The sequence below is a fragment of the Pelobates fuscus genome, chromosome 1, assembly GCF_036172605.1.
Source record: "Pelobates fuscus isolate aPelFus1 chromosome 1, aPelFus1.pri, whole genome shotgun sequence".
NCBI classification, from domain to species: domain Eukaryota; kingdom Metazoa; phylum Chordata; class Amphibia; order Anura; family Pelobatidae; genus Pelobates; species Pelobates fuscus.
The window spans coordinates 3,364,042-3,387,773 of NC_086317.1; the positions used below are offsets into that span (position 1 = coordinate 3,364,042).

General features: G+C 43.8%; 1 protein-coding gene across 1 annotated transcript in view; it reads right to left on the bottom strand.

The window, feature by feature from the left end:
• CASQ2 (calsequestrin 2) overlaps positions 1 to 23,732 on the bottom strand; it is a 104,408-nt gene that overhangs the window by 52,357 nt on the left and 28,319 nt on the right. Inside the window, exons 4-6 of the mRNA XM_063445811.1 lie at positions 13,218 to 13,329; positions 3,671 to 3,744; positions 1,773 to 1,903 (exon numbers count right to left, since the gene is read on the bottom strand). Of these exons, the coding sequence (XP_063301881.1) occupies positions 1,773 to 1,903; positions 3,671 to 3,744; positions 13,218 to 13,329 (317 nt within the window). The remainder of the gene's footprint in view (positions 1 to 1,772; positions 1,904 to 3,670; positions 3,745 to 13,217; positions 13,330 to 23,732) is intronic.

The window sequence follows — 23,732 nt, forward strand, 5'->3', positions numbered from 1 at the left end:
GGGATAATGTATAATAAACACAGGTTACTGGCTATGGGGAGGATAATGTATTATAAACACAGGTTACTGGCTATGGGAGGGATAATGTATAATAAACACAGGTTATTGGCTATGGGAGAGATAATGTATAATAAACACAGGTTACTGGCTATGGGAGGATAATGTATAATAAACACAGGTTACTGGCTATGGGGAGGATAATGTATTATAAACACAGGTTACTGGCTATGGGAGGGATAATGTATAATAAACACAGGTTATTGGCTATGGGAGAGATAATGTATAATAAACACAGGTTACTGGCTATGGGAGGATAATGTATAATAAACACAGGTTACTGGCTATGGGGAGGATAATGTATTATAAACACAGGTTACTGGCTATGGGAGGGATAATGTATAATAAACACAGGTTACTGGCTATGGGGGGATAACGTATAATAAACACAGGTTACTGGCTATGGGGGGGATAATGTATAATAAACACAGATTACTGGCTATGGGAGGGATAATGTATAATAAACACAGGTTACTGGCTATGGGAGGGATAATGTATAATAAACACAGGTTATTGGCTATGGGAGAGATAATGTATAATAAACACAGGTTACTGGCTATGGGAGGATAATGTATAATAAACACAGGTTACTGGCTATGGGGAGGATAATGTATTATAAACACAGGTTACTGGCTATGGGAGGGATAATGTATAATAAACACAGGTTATTGGCTATGGGAGAGATAATGTATAATAAACACAGGTTACTGGCTATGGGAGGATAATGTATAATAAACACAGGTTACTGGCTATGGGGAGGATAATGTATTATAAACACAGGTTACTGGCTATGGGAGGGATAATGTATAATAAACACAGGTTACTGGCTATGGGGGGATAACGTATAATAAACACAGGTTACTGGCTATGGGGGGGATAATGTATAATAAACACAGATTACTGGCTATGGGAGGGATAATGTATAATAAACACAGGTTACTGGCTATGGGGGGATAATGTATAATAAACACAGGTTACTGGCTATGGGAGGGATAATGTATAATAAACACAGATTACTGGCTATGGGGGGATAATGTATAATAAACACAGGTTACTGGCTATGGGAGGATAATGTATAATAAACACAGATTACTGGCTATGGGAGGGATAATGTATAATAAACACAGGTTACTGGCTATGGGGGGATAATGTATAATAAACACAGGTTACTGGCTATGGGAGGATAATGTATAATAAACACAGGTTACTGGCTATGGAGGATAATGTATAATAAACACACAAAAAAAAAGAGAAATGAATGCAGCTTCAGAATTATTCTAAATTGTATGCTGTGTAGGAGGTGGGAGGGTCTGGGAGGGAGGGTCTGCTGCTGATTGGCCGGATGTGTCTGCTGACTGTGAGGTACAGTGTCAAAGTTTACTCAATGATGACGAATTGGGGGCGGACCGAACATTGCATATGTTCGCCATCCGTGGCGAACGCGAATATGCTATGTTCGCCAGGAACTATTCGCCAGCGAACCGTTCGGGACATCACTAATCCTCCCCTAATCATACCCTAACCTCCACTAACCTTCTCCCACTAATCTTACCATAACCTTTACTAACCTTACTGTGCCATCCACTAACCTTACCTTAACCTCCCTTTAACATTACCTTAACATAGGGCTTGACAAATTTGCTTGGAATCTAGGAGCCAGCTAAAAAAGTAGAGGAGAGAGTAATTCACGTCTCCGGTTAACATGTATTGATTACCTCTTGTGTTTGGTTATAAAGTCCACTATCTCCTCTTCACTATATGGTTTATCAGGAATTGTGATCGGCTCATCCATAAATGGTTCATAGAAATCCACCTCATTCAACTTCAGAGTCAGAGCCTTGGCCACCTGTGAACAGGACCGTATTATAGAACGTGTACCCAACCACCCTTATCACTGCCTACCATTAAACTGATCTCTAACAATCTACACCTCTCACTCCGAGCCACACAAAGGTCTGACAATCTACTCCTCTCACTCCGAGCCACACGACTAATGTCTGCCAATCTACTCCTCTCACTCTGAGCCACACGACTAATGTCTGACAATATACTTCTCACACCGAGCCACACGACTGTCTGACAATCTACTCCTCTCACTCCGAGCCACACGACTAATCTATGACATTCTACTCCTCTCACTGCAAGCCACATGACTAATATCTAATAAGTTACTCCTCTCACCGCAAGCCCCACCAACAGATCTCTGACAATCTACTCTCACTCCGAGTCACACGACTAATCTCTGACAATCTACTCCTCTGACTCCGAGCCACATGACTAATCTCTGACAATCAACTCCTCTCACTCTGAGCCACTTAATCCAACCCATTAACATAGCTGTCGTTTGTATGGCATATATCTGTATATTTTTTTCCTTCATTTCTCCCATAACTGTTTGGATGGTCCTATTTTAGCTTCTGAGCTGCTCGGCCAGTCGGTCTCTGTGTCCCTATTTCCACCAGACTCCTGCTGTCCCTTTCAAACTCGCCTTTAATGAGCAAGAATCTGCTACGAGCACATCCACTTTCCAGGAACCAGCTTAGTCCCTGATATTCAAGACCCTAACCTTCAGTGGGAATGGTTGCTAATCAATAGCTGTTCCATACCCTAACCTTCAGTGGGAATGGTTCCCAATCGATAGCTATTTCAGACCCTAACCTTCAGTGGGAATGGTTCCTAATCGATAGCTATTCCAGACCCTAATCTTCAGTGGGAATGGTTCCTAATCGATAGCTATTCCAGACCCTAACCTTCAGTGGGAATTTTTACTAATCGATAGCTATTTCAGACCTTAACCTTCAGTGGGAATGGTTCCTAATCGATAGCTTTTCCAGTCCCTAGCCTTCAGTGTAAATGGTTCCTAATCAATAGCTATTCCGGTCCCTAACCTACAGTGGGAATGGTTCCTAATCGATAGCTATTCCCGTCCCTAACCTTCAGTGGGAATGGTTCCTAATCGATAGCTATTCCAGTCCCTAACCTTCAGTGGGAATGGTTCCTAATGGATAGCTATTCCAGACCCAAAGCCTTCAGTGGGAATGGTTCCTAATCGATAGCTATTCCAGACCATAAACTTCAGTGGGAATGGTTCCTAATTGATAGCTATTCCAGTCCCTAACCTTCAGTGGGAATGGTACCTAATCGACAGCTATTCCAGACCCTAAACTTCAGTGGGAATGGTTCCTAATCGATAGCTATTCCGGTCCCTAACCTTCAGTGGGAATAGTTCCCAATCGATAGCTATTCCAGTCCCTAACCTTCATTTGGAATGGTTCCCAATCGATAGATATTCCAGACCCTAACCTTCAGTGGGAATGGTTTCCAATCAATACCTATACCAGACCCTAACCTTCAGTGGGAATGGTTCCCAATTGATAGCTATTCCAGTCCCTAACCTTCAGTGGGAATGGTTCAAAATCGATAGCTATTCCGGTCCCTAACCTTCAGTGGGAATGGTTCAAAATCTATAGCTATTCCAGTCCCTAACCTTCAGTGGGAATGGTTCCCAATCGATAGCTATTCCAGTCCCTAACCTTCAGTGGGAATGGTTCCCAATCGATAGCTATTCCAGTCCCTATCCTTCAGTGGGAATGGTTCCTAATCAATATCTCACCGATTTCTCGAATGTTGCAAAGAACCTGATGTACGGATGGAAATGTTCTGCAGCTTCTTCAAACTCTTTGTAATCTGAGGAAATAAAAAAATTAAAGTTTCACAGACAGTGATCGCCCCTGACCACATCTTCTCAGGGCCAAACATTACAGAATGAGTTCTGATAAAAATAGACACATTCCCGGTGTTTGAAGCTGTAACTTCAACAAGTTGAGCGAGCTGTGATAATAATGGCTTTAGCGGAGAGGAGTATAATCCACAATATATCCGCTGGTAGACAGGAACAGCATACAATAATCCAGGTAAAACAAGTACAGCATACAATAATCCCGGTAGAGTTATATAGATCCTTCCTTCCCAAGAACTAGACGACACATAGGCTAGGAGTCAACAGAGCTTTTAATCAGAGGTCACAGTATTTATGTGGTTCCCCATGCAAGGGGTTTCCTTACTGACTTTACAGGGGTTGTACAGTAGGGGGCTACATGGGGAACTTAACAAGCAGAACATTTCTCCCACCATGCACTGCTGTACGAGAGGGATACTCCCACTAGAATATCCAGTTAAGTGGATTATCCCTCCGTGCAGCAGAACTGACTTTTTACATAAAAATCTATAACTTTAACATTATTCGTGCTATTATACCGAATGACAGATCGGCAGATAGCTGGGGTCTGAGCGCATACTTCGTGAAAGTACCGCTCAGATCCTAGCACAATAAGCCGAACTCCGCATGAAATAGACTTGAACGCACATTCTTCACAAAGTCACGAATACACATACAGAGATAAAATACCGAAAGACCGGGGCTCCCGAACGGCCTGGAAGTCCAGCGGTATTCGTGCCATCGAGTAGCCGATTTTAGTTCCAGGCACTTGACGACCAAATACCGCTGGGCTAACAAAGGATCCAAGATGGCCGCCGCCGCATGGTCGGTATCCGAACTGCGGCCACCTTGGACACCTATTTACTGCTGAAAGATACATTGTTGCGATCCTTGATGGGAGCCACACGACCTCCTGTGTGTGGTCTCCCATTCGGTAATTTGTTTGTTTCACGAACAGTGTTGAAATTCACTGTTCGTGAAACTACTGCATGAATGCTGGTGGCTTTCGTGCCGCCAGCATACTAATGCTCTCGTTCACATAAAATATAGAATAGGGAACATGACAGTTCAGGTGGTCTTAAAGCCACAGTATCACACAAACTTAAATACAGTCTTAAGTGGGGAATATAGTCTGAAGTGGCTAGGTTTGCCACAATAGCGTTTACTGAAAAGTTGGCATTTCATTCTAGGAGGCTGATTTTAGGAGCTCTTGGCATAGAGCACAGATTCTATGTATTAGCAGGACTGTCGTTCCACAGTCTATACTCACACTCAGTGCCCAGTCTATACTCACACTCAGAGCACTGTTTATATTCACACTCAGTGCCCAGTCTATACTCACATTTATTGTGCCCAGTCTATACTTACACTCAGAGCACTGTTTATACTCACACTCAGTGCCCAGTCTATACTTACACTCAGTGCCCAGTCTATACTCACATTTATTGTGCCCAGTCTATACTCACACTCAGAGCACCGTTTATATTCACACTCAGTGCCCAGTCTATACTCACACTCAGTGCCCAGTCTATACTCACACTCAGTGCCCAGTCTATACTCACATTTATTGTGCCCAGTCTATACTCACACTCAGTGCCCAGTCTATACTCACACTCAGTGCCCAGTCTATAATCACACTCAGAGCACCGTTTATATTCACACTCAGAGCACTGTTTATATTCACACTCAGTGCCCAGTCTATACTCACATTTATTGTGCCCAGTCTATACTTACACTCAGAGCACTGTTTATACTCACACTCAGTGCCCAGTCTATACTCACACTCAGTGCCCAGTCTATACTCACACTCAGTGCCCAGTCTATACTCACATTTATTGTGCCCAGTCTATAATCACACTCAGAGCACCGTTTATATTCACACTCAGTGCCCAGTCTATACTCACACTCAGTGCCCAGTCTATACTCACACTCAGTGCCCAGTCTATACTCACACTCAGTGCCCAGTCTATACTCACATTTATTGTGCCCAGTCTATACTCACACTCAGTGCCCAGTCTATACTCACACTCAGTGCCCAGTCTATAATCACACTCAGAGCACCGTTTATATTCACACTCAGTGCCCAGTCTATACTCACACTCAGTGCCCAGTCTATACTCACACTCAGTGCCCAGTCTATACTCACATTTATTGTGCCCAGTCTATACTCACACTCAGTGCCCAGTCTATACTCACACTCAGTGCCCAGTCTATACTCACATTTATTGTGCCCAGTCTATACTCACACTCAGAGCACTGTTTATATTCACACTCAGTGCCCAGTCTATACTCACACTCAGTGCCCAGTCTATTCTCACATTTATTGTGCCCAATCTATACTCACACTCAGTGCCCAGTCTATACTCACATTTATTGTGCCCAGTCTATACTCACACTCAGAGCACTGTTTATATTCACACTCAGTGCCCAGTCTATACTCACACTCAGTGCCCAGTCTATACTCACATTTATTGTGCCCAGTCTATACTCACACTCAGAGCCCTGTTTATATTCACACTCAGTGCCCAGTCTATACTCACACTCAGTGCCCAGTCTATACTCACATTTATTGTGCCCAGTCTATACTCACACTCGGTGCCCAGTCTATACTCACACTTATTGTGCCCAGTCTATACTCACACTCAGAGCCCTGTTTATATTCACACTCAGTGCCCAGTCTATACTCACACTCAGAGCCCTGTTTATATTCACACTCAGTGCCCAGTCTATACTCATGTTTTTTTTATATATATTCTTTATTTTTGGTGTGCAGGAAATTTACATTCAGACAATAAAAATGCCAGAGCAGTGATAACAAAGATATTGGGAGCATAGAGCAGGAACACTTTGATAGTATTCTATGGAGCTGCACAATTTTAGATTTTTAGAATAAACAAGAGAGTTTAACATGCCTTAAATGGTACCAGTTATTAAGGTAAAATATAGGTAGAGATACAATGTGTGCAATTAAGGTAGCTGAAAAGGTGATACGTAATGAGCATGTGAGCAATATCTATAGTATGTTATGTATTGTGTCTAGGATAGCTTCTAGGTTGCACGCATGTGAAATTTACCACTGGGCCTGAGGAGGACTAGGAAGCACTCTAACCATTAGAAAAGAAAAGTAATGAGAAAAGACAACAGGTCAAAAGCAAATAAAATGTTATGAAAAGATGACATTCAATAGATCATATCTTGGTCGGTGTGTCTCTGCGCAGGAGTTCCCAGTCATCCGATTCCCGATATTGGGAGGCTTCTGGGAGAAGCTGGTGGGTGATCATGGGCAGCCTGCTGTTGCTCGTCAAGTCCTATTAGCTTGAGTGCCGCAGGATGAGATACAGCTCCACAGCTATGTCTTCTCGATCCCCTTGAGGTACGTGGAGGAAGGGCTGGTTTCCCGCGGGTAGATATGGCACTGTCCATGATATTGCCGCGCCACAGCTCTCCGTGCCCGGGCTTTAATGGTAGCTGTTTCCTTCTGTCTAAGGATCCTTGTGCACTCGATGGCTGGATTGCGGTGCCCCAGGAGCTCCGGTTCACAAGTAACTCGTAGGGTAGGTGGGCGGTGGGTCCGAGATAGCTCAGAGTGGGCCATCGATTTAGAAGAGCCATGCGGTAAAGCATCAAGCCGTGTCAGAAGATCAACAGGGGCATTGGAGGTTTGATGCCTGCTTTCAATTCTCAGCCAGAACGCCTGGCATATTTTGTCAAATTTGCCCTCAAAAAGAGCCTTCCACGTATGGCTCTCCTGTGGTGCCTGTATTTGGGGAAATTCCAGTGCGGCAGCCATTTTGTGTCAGCAGTGCGGCTCACCGATTTAGCTGGGTTAGAGTCAGGCAGAGCAGGGTGAGTAGCTTATCAAGTCCAGCGGAGGCTGGGATAACCCCCACCAGCCCACGGGGGGGAGCACGGGGCTTTTGTTGAGGCCCGTGTAGACCAGGCTTGGGAGGTCGGCCGCGTCTCCCGCCAAGGCCACACACCAGGCCGCAAGGTTCAGTCATCAGTTGGCAGTTCCCGCCAGCGGGTCAAAAGCTTGTACCTGCAGGCAGTTGTGCCCACAGGACTCCTTACCCAGACCAGCCGTGGTGGATGACAATTTAGGGTGCCAAGAGGTAAGTTAGTCGCGATAATAGCTAGTCTACAGAGAAGCCTGTGTAATCTGCTGCCATCCAGCTTGACGGTCAGGCCCCGCCTGTTTTTTTGTGCCCAGTCTATACTCACACTCACTGTCCCCAGTCTATACTCACACTCAGTGCTCGGTCTATGCTCACACTCTTTGCACCCAGTCTATACTCACACTCACTGTCCCCAGTCTATACTCACACTCACTGTCCCCAGTCTATACTCACACTCAGTGCTCGGTCTATGCTCACACTCTTTGCACCCAGTCTATACTCACACTCACTGTCCCCAGTCTATACTCACACTCACTGTCCCCAGTCTATACTCACACTCAGTGCTCGGTCTATGCTCACACTCTTTGCACCCAGTCTATACTCACACTCACTGTCCCCAGTCTATACTCACACTCACTGTCCCCAGTCTATACTCACACTCAGTGCTCGGTCTATGCTCACAATCTTTGCACCCAGTCTATACTCACACTCACTGTCCCCAGTCTATACTCACACTCATTGTCCCCAGTCTATACTCACACTCAGTGCCCGGTCTATGCTCACACGCAGTGCCCGGTCTATGCTCACACTCTTTGTACCCAGTCTATACTCACACTCTGTGCCCGGTCTATGCTCACACTCCGTGCCCAGTCTATGCTCACACTCTGTGCCCAGTCTATACTCACACTCTGTGCCCGGTCTATGCTCACACGCAGTGCCCGGTCTATGCTCACACTCTTTGTACCCAGTCTATACTCACACTCCGTGCCCAGTCTATGCTCACACTCTGTGCCCTGTCTATGCTGACACGCAGTGCCCGGTCTATGCTCACACTCTTTGTACCCAGTCTATACTCACACTCCGTGCCCAGTCTATGCTCACACTCTGTGCCCAGTCTATACTCACACTCTGTGCCCGGTCTATGCTCACACGCAGTGCCCGGTCTATGCTCACACTCTTTGTACCCAGTCTATACTCACACTCCGTGCCCAGTCTATGCTCACACTCCGTGCCCAGTCTATGCTCACACTCCGTGCCCAGTCTATGCTCACACTCTGTGCCCAGTCTATACTCACACTCTGTGCCCAGTCTATACTCACACTCTTTGTACCCAGTCTATCCTCACACTCTGCACCCAGTCTATACTCACACTCTGCACCCAGTCTATACTCACACTCTGTGCCTGGTCTATGCTCACACTCTTTGTACCCAGTCTATCCTCACACTCTGCACCCAGTCTATACTCACACTCTGTGCCCGGTCTATGCTTACACTCTTTGTACCCAGTCTATACTCACACTCTGTGCCCGGTCTATGCTCACACTCTTTGTACCCAGTCTATACTCACACTCTGTACCCAGTCTATACTCACACTCACTGTCCCCAGTCTATACTCACACTCGTTAGCCCGGTCTATGCTCACACGCAGTGCCCGGTCTATGCTCACACTCTTTGTACCCAGTCTATACTCACACTCTGTGCCCGGTCTATGCTCACACTCCGTGCCCAGTCTATACTCACACTCTGTGCCCGGTCTATGCTCACACGCAGTGCCCGGTCTATGCTCACACTCTTTGTACCCAGTCTATACTCACACTCCGTGCCCAGTCTATGCTCACACTCTGTGCCCGGTCTATGCTCACACGCAGTGCCCGGTCTATGCTCACACTCTTTGTACCCAGTCTATACTCACACTCCGTGCCCAGTCTATGCTCACACTCTGTGCCCAGTCTATACTCACACTCTGTGCCCGGTCTATGCTCACACGCAGTGCCCGGTCTATGCTCACACTCTTTGTACCCAGTCTATACTCACACTCCGTGCCCAGTCTATGCTCACACTCCGTGCCCAGTCTATGCTCACACTCTGTGCCCAGTCTATACTCACACTCTGTGCCCGGTCTATGCTCACACTCCGTGCCCAGTCTATGCTCACACTCTGTGCCCAGTCTATACTCACACTCTGTGCCCAGTCTATACTCACACTCTGTGCCCGGTCTATGCTTACACTCTTTGTACCCAGTCTATACTCACACTCTGTGCCCGGTCTATGCTCACACTCTGTGCCCAGTCTATGCTCACACTCTGTGCCCAGTCTATACTCACACTCTGTGCCCAGTCTATACTCACACTCTGTGCCCGGTCTATGCTTACACTCTTTGTACCCAGTCTATACTCACACTCTGCACCCAGTCTATACTCACACTCTGTGCCTGGTCTATGCTCACACTCTTTGTACCCAGTCTATCCTCACACTCTGCACCCAGTCTATACTCACACTCTGTGCCCGGTCTATGCTTACACTCTTTGTACCCAGTCTATACTCACACTCTGTGCCCGGTCTATGCTCACACTCTTTGTACCCAGTCTATACTCACACTCTGTACCCAGTCTATACTCACACTCACTGTCCCCAGTCTATACTCACACTCGTTAGCCCGGTCTATGCTCACACTCAGTGCCCGGTCTATTCTCACACTCTTTGTACCCAGTCTATACTCACACTCACTGTCCCCAGTCTATACTCACACTCAGTGCCCGGTCTATGCTCACACTCTTTGTACCCAGTCTATACTCACACTCACTGTCCCCAGTCTATACTCACACTCAGTGCCCGGTCTATGCTCACACTCTTTGAACCTAGTCTATACTCACACTCTGTGCCCAGTCTATACTCACACTCAGTGCCCGGTCTATGCTCACACTCAGTGCCCGGTCTATGCTCACACTCAGTGCCCGGTCTATGCTCACACTCAGTGCCGGGTCTATACTCACACTCTGTGCCCAATATATACTCACACTCACTGTCCCCGGTCTATACTCACACTCAGTGCCCTGTCTATGCTCACACTCTTTGTACCCAGTCTATACTCACACTCTGTGCCCAGTCTATACTCACACTCACTGTCCCCAGTCTATACTCACACTCACTGTCCCCGGTGTATACTCACACTCAGTGCCTGGTCTATGCTCACACTCAGTGCCCTGTCTATACTCACACTCAGTGCCTGGTCTATGCTCACACTCAGTGCCTGGTCTATGCTCACACTCAGTGCCCGGTCTATACTCACACTCTGTGCCCAGTCTATACTCACACTCTGTGCCCAGTCTATACTCACACTCTGTGCCCAGTCTATACTCACACTCACTGTCCCCAGTCTATACTCACACTCACTGTCCCCAGTCTATACTCACACTCAGTGCCCGGTCTATGCTCACACTCAGTGCCCGGTCTATGCTCACACTCAGTGCCCGGTCTATGCTCACACTCAGTGCCCAGTCTATACTCACACTCTGTGCCCAGTCTATACTCACACTCTGTGCCCAGTCTATACTCACACTCTGTGCCCAGTCTATACTCACACGTGGTGTGCTCAGTTTATACTCACACTCTGTGCCCAGTCTATACTCACACGTGGTGTGCTCAGTTTATACTCACACTCTGTGCCCAGTCTATACTCACACTCTGTGCCCAGTCTATACTCACACTCCCTGTCCCCAGTCTATACTCACACTCACTGTCCCCGGTCTATACTCACACTCAGTGCCCGGTCTATGCTCACACTCAGTGCCCGGTCTATGCTCACACTCAGTGCCCGGTCTATGCTCACACTCAGTGCCCGGTCTATGCTCACACTCAGTGCCCAGTCTATACTCACACTCTGTGCCCGGTCTATGCTCACACTCAGTGCCCGGTCTATGCTCACACTCAGTGCCCGGTCTATGCTCACACTCAGTGCCCGGTCTATGCTCACACTCAGTGCCCGGTCTATGCTCACACTCAGTGCCGGGTCTATACTCACACTCTGTGCCCAATATATACTCACACTCACTGTCCCCGGTCTATACTCACACTCAGTGCCCTGTCTATGCTCACACTCTTTGTACCCAGTCTATACTCACACTCTGTGCCCAGTCTATACTCACACTCACTGTCCCCAGTCTATACTCACACTCACTGTCCCCGGTGTATACTCACACTCAGTGCCTGGTCTATGCTCACACTCAGTGCCTGGTCTATGCTCACACTCAGTGCCTGGTCTATGCTCACACTCAGTGCCTGGTCTATGCTCACACTCTGTGCCCAGTCTATACTCACACTCTGTGCCCAGTCTATACTCACACTCTGTGCCCAGTCTATACTCACACTCACTGTCCCCAGTCTATACTCACACTCACTGTCCCCAGTCTATACTCACACTCAGTGCCCGGTCTATGCTCACACTCAGTGCCCGGTCTATGCTCACACTCAGTGCCCGGTCTATGCTCACACTCAGTGCCCAGTCTATACTCACACTCTGTGCCCAGTCTATACTCACACGTGGTGTGCTCAGTTTATACTCACACTCTGTGCCCAGTCTATACTCACACGTGGTGTGCTCAGTTTATACTCACACTCTGTGCCCAGTCTATACTCACACTCTGTGCCCAGTCTATACTCACACTCCCTGTCCCCAGTCTATACTCACACTCACTGTCCCCGGTCTATACTCACACTCAGTGCCCGGTCTATGCTCACACTCAGTGCCCGGTCTATGCTCACACTCAGTGCCCGGTCTATGCTCACACTCAGTGCCCGGTCTATGCTCACACTCAGTGCCCGGTCTATGCTCACACTCAGTGCCCGGTCTATGCTCACACGTGGTGTGCTCAGTTTATACTCACACTCTGTGCCCAGTCTATACTCACACGTGGTGTGCTCAGTTTATACTCACACTCTGTGCCCAGTCTATACTCACACTATGTGCCCAGTCTATACTCACACTCTGTGCCCAGTCTATACTCACACTCACTGTCCCCAGTCTATACTCACACTCACTGTCCCCAGTCTATACTCACACTCACTGTCCGGTCTATGCTCACACTCAGTGCCCAGTCTATACTCACACTCAGTGCCCAGTCTATACTCACACTCTGTGCCCAGTCTATACTCACACGTGGTGTGCTCAGTTTATACTCACACTCTGTGCCCAGTCTATACTCACACTCTGTGCCCAGTCTATACTCACACTATGTGCCCAGTCTATACTCACACTCTGTGCCCAGTCTATACTCACACTCACTGTCCCCAGTCTATACTCACACTCACTGTCCCCAGTCTATACTCACACTCAGTGCCCGGTCTATGCTCACACTCAGTGCCCGGTCTATGCTCACACTCAGTGCCCAGTCTATACTCACACGTGGTGTGCTCAGTTTATACTCACACTCTGTGCCCAGTCTATACTCACACGTGGTGTGCTCAGTTTATACTCACACTCTGTGCCCATGCATGGTCAACACACACAGTGACAATATGAATTCACAATTCTCACAATCTGTACTTACACTCTGAGTCCTCGCTCTTGAAGAAGCCAATGACTCTTGTTTCCTCCTCCATCCTGTCCAGAGCTTTAAGCTCCACGTTGCTGTCAATTAGTTCAACTGGATTCTCGATCAGCTGGGGGTAAAAGGGATCTGTCATCAGAGAATCAACTGGGGGTAAAAGGGATCTGTCATCATAGAATCAACTGGGGGTAAAATGGATCTGTCATCATAGAATCAAATTGGGGTAAAATGGATCTGCCATATAGAATCAAATTGGGGTAAAAAGGATCTGTCATCAGAGAATCAGCTGGGGTAAAATGGATCTGTCATCATAGAATCAAATGGGGGTAAAAGGGATCTGCCATTAGAGAATCAGCTGGGGGTAAAAGGGATCTGTTATCATAGAATCAAATTGGGGTAAAAAGCATCTGTCATCAGAGAATCAGCTGGGGTAAAAGGGATCTGTCATCATAGAATCAAATGGGGGGTAAAAGGGATCTGCCATTAGAGAATCAGCTGGGGTAAAATTGATCTGTCATCAGAGAATCAAATGGGGTAAAATGGATCTGCCATTAGAGAATCAGCTGGGGGTAAAATGAATCTGTCAGAGAATTGACTGGGGTAAAAGGGATCTGTCATATAGAATCAAATTGGGGTAAAAAGGATCTGTCATCAGAGAATCAGCTGGGGTAAAATGGATCTGTCAGCATAGAATCAAATGGGGGTAAAAGGGATCTGCCATTAGAGAATCAGCTGGGGGTAAAAGGGATCTGTCATCGTAGAATCAAATAGGGGTAAAAGGGATCTGCCATTAGAGAATCAGCTGGGGGTAAAAGGAATCTGTCAGAGAATTGACTGGGGTAAAAGGGATCTGTCATTAGAGAATCGTCTATGATAAAATGGATCTCTCATTAGGAAGTCGGCTGGAGGTAAAATGGATCTCTCATTAGGGAATCGGCTGGAGGTAAAAGGGATCTCTCATTAGAGAATTGGCTGGGGTGAAAGGGAACTGTTATTAGAGAATCGGCTGGAGGTAAAAGGGATCTCTCATTAGAGAATTGGCTGGGGTGAAAGGGAACTGTTATTAGAGAATCGGCTGGAGGTAAAAGGGATCTGTCATTCGATAACTAGCTGTAGGTAAAATGGATCTGTCATTAGAGAAACATCTGTAGGTGAAATGGATCTGTAATTAGACAATCTGCTGGGGGTAAAAGGGATCTGTCAGAGAATTGACTGGGGTAAAAGTGGTCTGTCATTAGAGAATTGTGAAGAAATCCCTCTTTTATTTCAATATTTCTTCCCTATTCATTCGGTAAATGTAACTACCGAACAAAGACCACCCCCTGGCTCATTAAACTTCAAAGCCTGCTTCAATTGAACCCTCTATCTGTGCGGCCAGCGTTCGTACTACCGAACGCCACGTGGCTGAGAAAACCGCGGCCATCTTTTTTCAGACGAACAAAGGCAGCGGGACTTGGTCGTTGAGTGTCTGGAACTAAAATCGGACACTCGACTTCCCGAACACCGATCTCAAACAAACGAACGCTGGATCTATATGTACCGATTAGCTAGAAGAGCGCTGTACAGTACTTTTGTGCATACGAATGAGGGAAAAAATAGAGATATCAGGTGTATTGAATAACAAATATTAGGGATTGGCAACTACACACATACACAAGCGTCTATAAATGAGTGGTAGCTCAAAAGGGTAAAAAAGTATGTGCGCTCAGAAATAAATATATCAATAAAGGACTAATGCATATACTATGATTTAGCACTTGTACAAAAAATGTATGTATTTATTTAAAAATCAAACAGAATATTGAGTCAAATAAAAAGTCACAATGTGTGTAAATAAATATCACACAGTACTATGTGTGCATACGAATGAGGGGAACAATCGCTGCTAAGAGCCAGGGGAATCCATTTGTGTAATTGTTCATTTTTTTCCCTTTTTCTGAATAGACCGGAAAAAACACCCAAACTCCTGGAACTGTTTTGGGCAGCTTCCACACTTTTTGAGAACCCCTGAACCAATCTGGGTGAAATTTGAATATGTTGGTCACCCATATCGGGGCTATCAGGGGACATATTATTTGTGGGGATACCCCGTGTATAAAGGGGTGTTCTGAATGTTGGGGAAAATTGTGATTTTTCTGCCTGGAGATAATCAAGTTATTACTTTATCAGACTTGATTATCTCCAGGACTAGGGGAGGGAATTGTATGTTTGTGCTGGGAGTGTTTTATGTTTTTACTGTACTTGATTGGTTATACTGTGTCCCTCCCTGTGGGATGCCCCCTTGCATGGGGACTTGCATAAAAGCCTGTGTGTGGTCATTAAAGCCAGTTCGATTTGTACCCTTCTTCTTGACTTCGGCTGATGTTTGGGGATTCGTATGCTTCCCCTGATGTTTGGGGATTCGTATGCTTATGAAGCTATTTGTATTCGTATGAACTTTGTCTATTTTAACTACCGAACGGAGAGCTATATTCACTGATGCTCTGGTGGTTCGGGAGGAAACTACCGAAGGAGGTTTAAATATACTTGGTTTCCTTACAAGAATCAACTGTGATAAAAGGGATCTGTCATTCAAGAACAAACTGTAGGTAAAAGGCATCTGTCATTCAAGAACTAACTGTAGGTAAAAGGGATCTGTCATTGTAGAATTGGCTGTGATAAAAGGGATCTGTTATAGAGAATCTGCTGGCGTAAAAGGGATCTGTCATTAGAGAATCACCTGGGGTAAAAGGGAGCTTTCATTATAGAACCGGCTGAAGGTAAAAGGGATCTTTCATTAGAGAATCGTCTGGAGGTAAAAGGGATCTGTCATTATTGAACCGGCTGTGGTTAAAGGGTTCTGTCATTAGAGAATCGGCTGTGAATAAAGGGATCTGTCATTAGAGAATCGTCTGTGATAAAAGGGATCTGTCATTAGAGAATCGTCTGTGATAAAAGGGATCTGTCATTAGAGAATCGGCTGTGATAAAAGGGCTCTGTCATTAGAGAATTGTTACAAAACTGTTACAGACAAGCATTATGTTGTTCTTTGCTATATATGGCTTTGGTAATTGCATCCTGTACTCTGCTCACGAACGGATTACTTGCACCGATTCGTGAAACGAATAACGGACCACCCGGTCTCTGGCGTGTGTCCCGCCACTTAACCCCGGTCACCTTTCAAACTACCGAACGGCCGACCACCCTGCGAGGGGAGCGTGTTATCACTTGATCGCCCAGAGAGTTGCGGTCTGCGGTTAACCGCAGGTTAATTGACGGCCTCCGGGCATCCCCGTTCGTGCTGTATCTCCCGATAGTCAAACTACCAAAAGGGTCACAAACTGGGACCACCTACAGCCTGGCATGTTGCCTCAATTAGAATGTTGAGTGTTGCGGTTAACCGCAGGTTAAGTACCCCCTTCACGGCGGTCTACGTTCGTCTCCCGAACAGCTGAAACATCCAGCCAGAGAGCGGGGTCTTCGTGCACAACTCTGGCCAGTACTCGTTCCACGAGTTTGATGCCGAGGTCCCGCTGCCCATTGAATCACTCAAAAACATGGCCGCCATCTCAGGCTCAGGGACCAAATATGCGAACGGACTTTGTAACGAAGAAACTAAGCATATGGTTCGTGGGTTTGAGGCGCTCTTCGGTAAACTATTACACCCAGACCGGGGCTATAGAATTAATGGTGAAAGTCCTGAATTTTAACTAAAAATGTTGAAGTTATATATTTTTAACCAGTTTTTTTGTGTGTAATAAAAACATGGTGTTTGGGCGCTTGGAGATAATTGTATTGTCATAGCCGTTGGATTCATTATCTCCAAGCTGGGCGGTAGCAATTTCAAATGATACATTGTATTCTCATTGGTTGATCCCTTGTGTTATCCCTGTATCCCATCAGGTCCAGAGGGGGCTGTCCCTGGACCTGGGATTTTGTATAAATACCGATCCCTGTGTGCCATTAAAATCAGTTCTTGTTTGACCTTCAAATCGCAGCCTCGACTCGTTTTGTGGGGGAAAGAGTATCCTAGCTGTAAAATAGCTAGTGGGATTGTTCTACATTTACAGGATTCGTATGGACTACTAACTGAAGCGGCTCTTCTCACTCTCTACACTGGGATCCAGATCATCCAAGCGGTCCAGCTTTCAGCTCATCTGTGATAAAAGGGATCTGTCATTAGAGAGTCGGCTGGATAAATAGAACCGGATGGAGGTAAAAGGGATCTGTCATTAGAGAGTCGGCTGTGATAAATAGAACCGGATGGAGGTAAAAGGGATCTGTCATTAGAGAGTCGGCTGTGATAAATAGAACCGGATGGAGGTAAAAGGGATCTGTCATTAGAGAATCGGCTGGAGGTAAAAGGGATCTGTCATTATAGAACCGGCTGGAGGTAAAAGGGATCTGTCATTATAGAACCGGCTGGAGGTAAAAGGGATCTGTCATTATAGAACCGGCTGGAGGTAAAAGGGATCTGTCATTATAGAACCGGCTGGAGGTAAAAGGGATCTGTCATTAGAGAATCGTCTGGAGGTAAAAGGGATCTGTCATTATAGAATCGGCTGTGATAAAAGGGCTCTGTCATTAGAGAATCGGCTCTGAATAAAGGGATCTGTCATTAGAGAGTCGGCTGTGATAAATAGAACCGGATGGAGGTAAAAGGGATCTGTCATTAGAGAATCGGCTGGAGGTAAAAGGGATCTGTCATTATAGAACCGGCTGGAGGTAAAAGGGATCTGTCATTATAGAACCGGCTGGAGGTAAAAGGGATCTGTCATTATAGAACCGGCTGGAGGTAAAAGGGATCTGTCATTATAGAACCGGCTGGAGGTAAAAGGGATCTGTCATTAGAGAATCGTCTGGAGGTAAAAGGGATCTGTCATTATAGAATCGGCTGTGATAAAAGGGCTCTGTCATTAGAGAATCGGCTCTGAATAAAGGGATCTGTCATTAGAGAGTCGGCTGTGATAAATAGAACCGGATGGAGGTAAAAGGGATCTGTCATTAGAGAATCGGCTGGAGGTAAAAGGGATCTGTCATTATAGAACCGGCTGGAGGTAAAAGGGATCTGTCATTATAGAACCGGCTGGAGGTAAAAGGGATCTGTCATTATAGAACCGGCTGGAGGTAAAAGGGATCTGTCATTAGAGAATCGTCTGGAGGTAAAAGGGATCTGTCATTATAGAATCGGCTGTGATAAAAGGGCTCTGTCATTAGAGAATCGGCTCTGAATAAAGGGATCTGTCATTAGAGAGTCGGCTGTGATAAATAGAACCGGATGGAGGTAAAAGGGATCTGTCATTAGAGAATCGGCTGGAGGTAAAAGGGATCTGTCATTATAGAATCGGCTGTGATAAAAGGGTTCTGTCATTAGAGAATCGGCTGTGAATAAAGGGATCTGTCATTAGAGAATCGTCTGTGATAAAAGAGATCTGTCATTAGAGAGTCGGCTGTGATAAATAGAACCGGATGGAGGTAAAAGGGATCTGTCATTAGAGAATCGGCTGGAGGTAAAAGGGATCTGTCATTATAGAACTGGCTGTGGTAAAAGGGATCTGTCATTCGAGAACTAACTGTAGGTAAAAGGGATCTGTCGGCTGTAATAAAAGGGCTCTGTCATTAGAGAATCGGCTGTAATAAAAGGGATCTATCATTAGAGAATCAGCTGTGATAAAAGGGCTCTGTCATTAGAGAATCATCTGTAATAAAAGGGCTCTGTCATTAGAGAATCGGCTGTAATAAAAGGGATCTATCATTAGAGAATCGGCTGTAATAAAAGGGCTCTGTCATTAGAGAATCGGCTGTAATAAAAGGGCTCTGTCATTAGAGAATCGGCTGTGATAAAAGGGATCTGTCATTAGAGAATCAGCTGTAATAAAAGGGATCTGTCATTAGAGAATCGTCTGTAATAAAAGGGCTCTGTCATTAGAGAATCGGCTGTAATAAAAGGGATCTATCATTAGAGAATCGGCTGTAATAAAAGGGCTCTGTCATTAGAGAATCGGCTGTAATAAAAGGGCTCTGTCATTAGAGAATCGGCTGTAATAAAAGGGCTCTGTCATTAGAGAATCGGCTGTAATAAAAGGGATCTGTCATTAGAGAATCGGCTGTAATAAAAGGGATCTATCATTAGAGAATCGGCTGTAATAAAAGGGCTCTGTCATTAGAGAATTGGCTGTAATAAAAGGGCTCTGTCATTAGAGAATCGGCTGTAATAAAAGGTCTCTGTCATTAGAGAATCGGCTGTAATAAAAGGGATCTGTCATTAGAGAATCAGCTGTAATAAAAGGGATCTGTCATTAGAGAAGCGGCTGTAATAAAAGGGATCTGTCATTAGAGAATCAGCTGTAATAAAAGGGATCTGTCATTAGAGAATCGGCTGTGATAAAAGGGATTTGTCATTAGAGAATCAGCTGTAATAAAAGGGATCTGTCATTAGAGAATCGGCTGTAATAAAAGGGATCTGTCATTAGAGAATCAGCTGTAATAAAAGGGATATGTCATTAGAGAATCGGCTGTGATAAAAGGGCTCTGTCATTAGAGAATCAGCTGTAATAAAAGGGATCTGTCATTAGAGAATCAGCTGTAATAAAAGGGATCTGTCATTAGAGAATCGGCTGTGATAAAAGGGATTTGTCATTAGAGAATCGGCTGTAATAAAAGGGATCTGTCATTAGAGAATCGGCTGTAATAAAAGGGATCTGTCATTAGAGAATCAGCTGTAATAAAAGGGATCTGTCATTAGAGAATCGGCTGTGATAAAAGGGATCTGTCATTAGAGAATCAGCTGTAATAAAAGGGATCTGTCATTAGAGAATCGGCTGTAATAAAAGGGCTCTGTCATTAGAGAATCAGCTGTAATAAAAGGGATCTGTCATTAGAGAATCAGCTGTAATAAAAGGGATCTGTCATTAGAGAATCGGCTGTGATAAAAGGGATCTGTCATTAGAGAATCAGCTGTAATAAAAGGGATCTGTCATTAGAGAATCAGCTGTAATAAAAGGGATCTGTCATTAGAGAATCGGCTGTGATAAAAGGGATCTGTCATTAGAGAATCAGCTGTAATAAAAGGGATCTGTCATTAGAGAATCGGCTGTAATAAAAGAGCTCTGTCATTAGAGAATCACCTGTAATAAAAGGGATCTGTCATTAGAGAATCAGCTGTAATAAAAGGGATCTGTCATTAGAGAATCGGCTGTGATAAAAGGGATCTGTCATTAGAGAATCAGCTGTAATAAAAGGGATCTGTCATTAGAGAATCGGCTGTAATAAAAGGGCTCTGTCATTAGAGAATCAGCTGTAATAAAAGGGATCTGTCATTAGAGAATCAGCTGTAATAAAAGGGATCTGTCATTAGAGAATCGGCTGTGATAAAAGGGATCTGTCATTAGAGAATCAGCAGTAATAAAAGGGATCTGTCATTAGAGAATCGGCTGTAATAAAAGGGCTCTGTCATTAGAGAATCAGCTGTAATAAAAGGGATGTGTCATAGAATCAGCTGTAATAAAAGGGATCTGTCATTAGAGAATCGGCTGTAATAAAAGGGCTCTGTCATTAGAGAATCAGCTGTAATAAAAGGGATCTGTCATTAGAGAATCAGCTGTAATAAAAGGGATCTGTCATTAGAGAATCGGCTGTGATAAACTGGATCTGTCATTAGAGAATCAGCTGTAATAAAAGGGATCTGTCATTAGAGAATCGGCTGTAATAAAAGGGCTCTGTCATTAGAGAATCGGCTGTAATAAAAGGGATCTGTCATTAGAGAATCGGCTGTAATAAAAGGGATCTGTCATTAGAGAATCGGCTGTGATAAAAGGGATCTGTCATTAGAGAATCAGCTGTAATAAAAGGGATCTGTCATTAGAGAATCGGCTGTAATAAAAGGGCTCTGTCATTAGAGAATCAGCTGTAATAAAAGGGATCTGTCATTAGAGAATCAGCTGTAATAAAAGGGATCTGTCATTAGAGAATCAGCTGTAATAAAAGGGATCTGTCATTAGAGAATCGGCTGTGATAAAAGGGATCTGTCATTAGAGAATCAGCTGTAACTAGAAAAGCTACAATTTCTGGGGAAATTGTGTGAAGTGTTCTTGCCTCCACCAGTAGTCTACAACTGGAGTGGGCGGAGTAACTGTTATTATTTATATAGCACATTTAACCCCTTAAGGACCGCTGACGGTTCAGGACCGTCAGCGGTAAAACGTGCGTTTGGACCGCTGACGGTCCTGAACCGTCATAACGGTTTTGGGCTACTTACCTGATCGCCGTCGGTCCCACGGCGGCGATCAGCTCTCCTCCCGGTCCAGGGGGACTGCCTGTCTGCCCGGGCAGTCCCCCCTCGGCAGATCAGGACCCCACGGCCATGTGATCACTCGATCACATGACCGCAATAGGGGTCTTTGTATCTGCCTGCAGGGGGACTGTCTGTGCTGACAGGCAGTCTCCCTGCAAGTAAAAAATCATAAAATAAAGTAAAAAAAAAAAAAATCAGTGTAAAAAAAATTATAATATGTGTATATATATGATATATATACATGTATTATATCTATATATACCTATATATAATATATGTATATATATCATATATATAATGTCACACTAAGTGTATTTTTATATTTATATATACGTATATAATTATAAAAATACACTTATATTTAAATTACACACGAATATATACAATATATATAATAACTATATATATATGGTATATATATATTATTATAAAATACAAATAATATGTTAATAAAAATAAATAACAAAAAATAAAAATAATTTTTAATAATTAAAAAAAAATTATATATATATATTCAGTTTTATTCTAACAGTATTTTGATATTGATATATATATATTTATATCAAAATACACTTAGAATGTAATGATATATATATCTATGTATAAATAAATAAATAAAAATAATACGAAATATACATATGTCTACATACATAATTACATAAATAATTTCATAAATATACACGTAGACGTCAAATATATAAATATGTATATATATTAAAATTCTACGTGCATATTTATGTAATATTTTTACCTAATTAAGTAATTTTAATGATTGCAATTTGAGGGACCTGCCTGCCAACCCAGGCCGAAAGTCCAGATAATTTAATTTGCTAGCACTGTGTTTAACCCTGTAACTTTCTATGACACCCTAAATCCTGTACATGGGGGTACTGTTTTACTCGGGAGACTTCGCTGAACACAAATATTAGTGTTTCAAAACAGTAAAACATATCACAGCGATGATATTGTCAGTGAACGTGAAATTTTTTGCATTTTTCACACACAAACAGCTCTTTCACTGAGGATATTATTGCTGTGATATATTTTACTGTTCTGATACACTAATATTTGTGTTCAGCGAAGTCTCCTGAGTATAACAGTACCCCACATGTAGAGGTTTTATAGTGTTTGTGAAAGTTACAGGGTCAAATATAAGGCTTGATTTTACTTTTTTTTTTTTTTATTGAAATTTGTCAGATTGGTTAGGTTGCCTTTGAGAGCGTATGGTAGCCAAGGAATGAGAATTAGCCCCATGATGGCATACCATTTGCAAAAGAAGACAACCCAAGGTATTGCAAATGGGGTATGTTCAGCTTTTTTTAGTAGCCACTTAGTCACAAACACCGGCCAAAGTTAGCGTTTTTTGCATTTTTAACACACAAACAAATATAAATGCTAACTTTGGCCAGTGTTTGTGACTAGGTGGCTACTAAAAAAGACTGGACATACCCCATTTTGAATACCCTGGGTTGTCTACTTTAAAAAATATGTACATGTTAGGTGTGTTTCGGGGATTTATGACAGATAACGGTGTTACAAGGTCACTATTGATACATTTAAAATAAATATATATTGAAACAGCAATTTCCTACTTGTATTTATAGGCCTATAACTTGCAAAAAAAAGCAATAAAGCATGTAAACACTGGGTGTTTTTAAACTCGGGACAAAATTTTGAATCTATTTAGCAGTTTTTTTCATTAGCTTTTGTAGATAAGTAAAAGATTTTTCAAGTAAAAGTCCAAAAACATGTTTTTTTTGTTTTTTTTTCACCATATTTTATTATTTTTTTTAAATACAATATATGACATAATATAAATACTGGTATGTAAAGAAAGCCCTTCTTGTCGTGAAAAAAACAATATATAACTTGTATGGGAACCGTAAATGAGAGAGCGGAAAATTACAGCTAAACACAAACACCACAAAAGTGTTAAAACTGCTCTGGTCCTTAACGTACAAACATCGCAAAAACAGGCCGGTCCTGAAGGGGTTAATTGCAACGTTGTTGCACAGTTACATTAACCCCTTCAGGACCGGCCTGTTTTTGCGATGTTTGTACGTTAAGGACCAGAGCAGTTTTAACACTTTTGTGGTGTTTGTGTTTAGCTGTAATTTTCCGCTCTCTCATTTACGGTTCCCATACAAGTTATATATTGTTTTTTTCACGACAAGAAGGGCTTTCTTTACATACCAGTATTTATATTATGTCATATATTGTATTTTAAAAAAATAATGAAATAT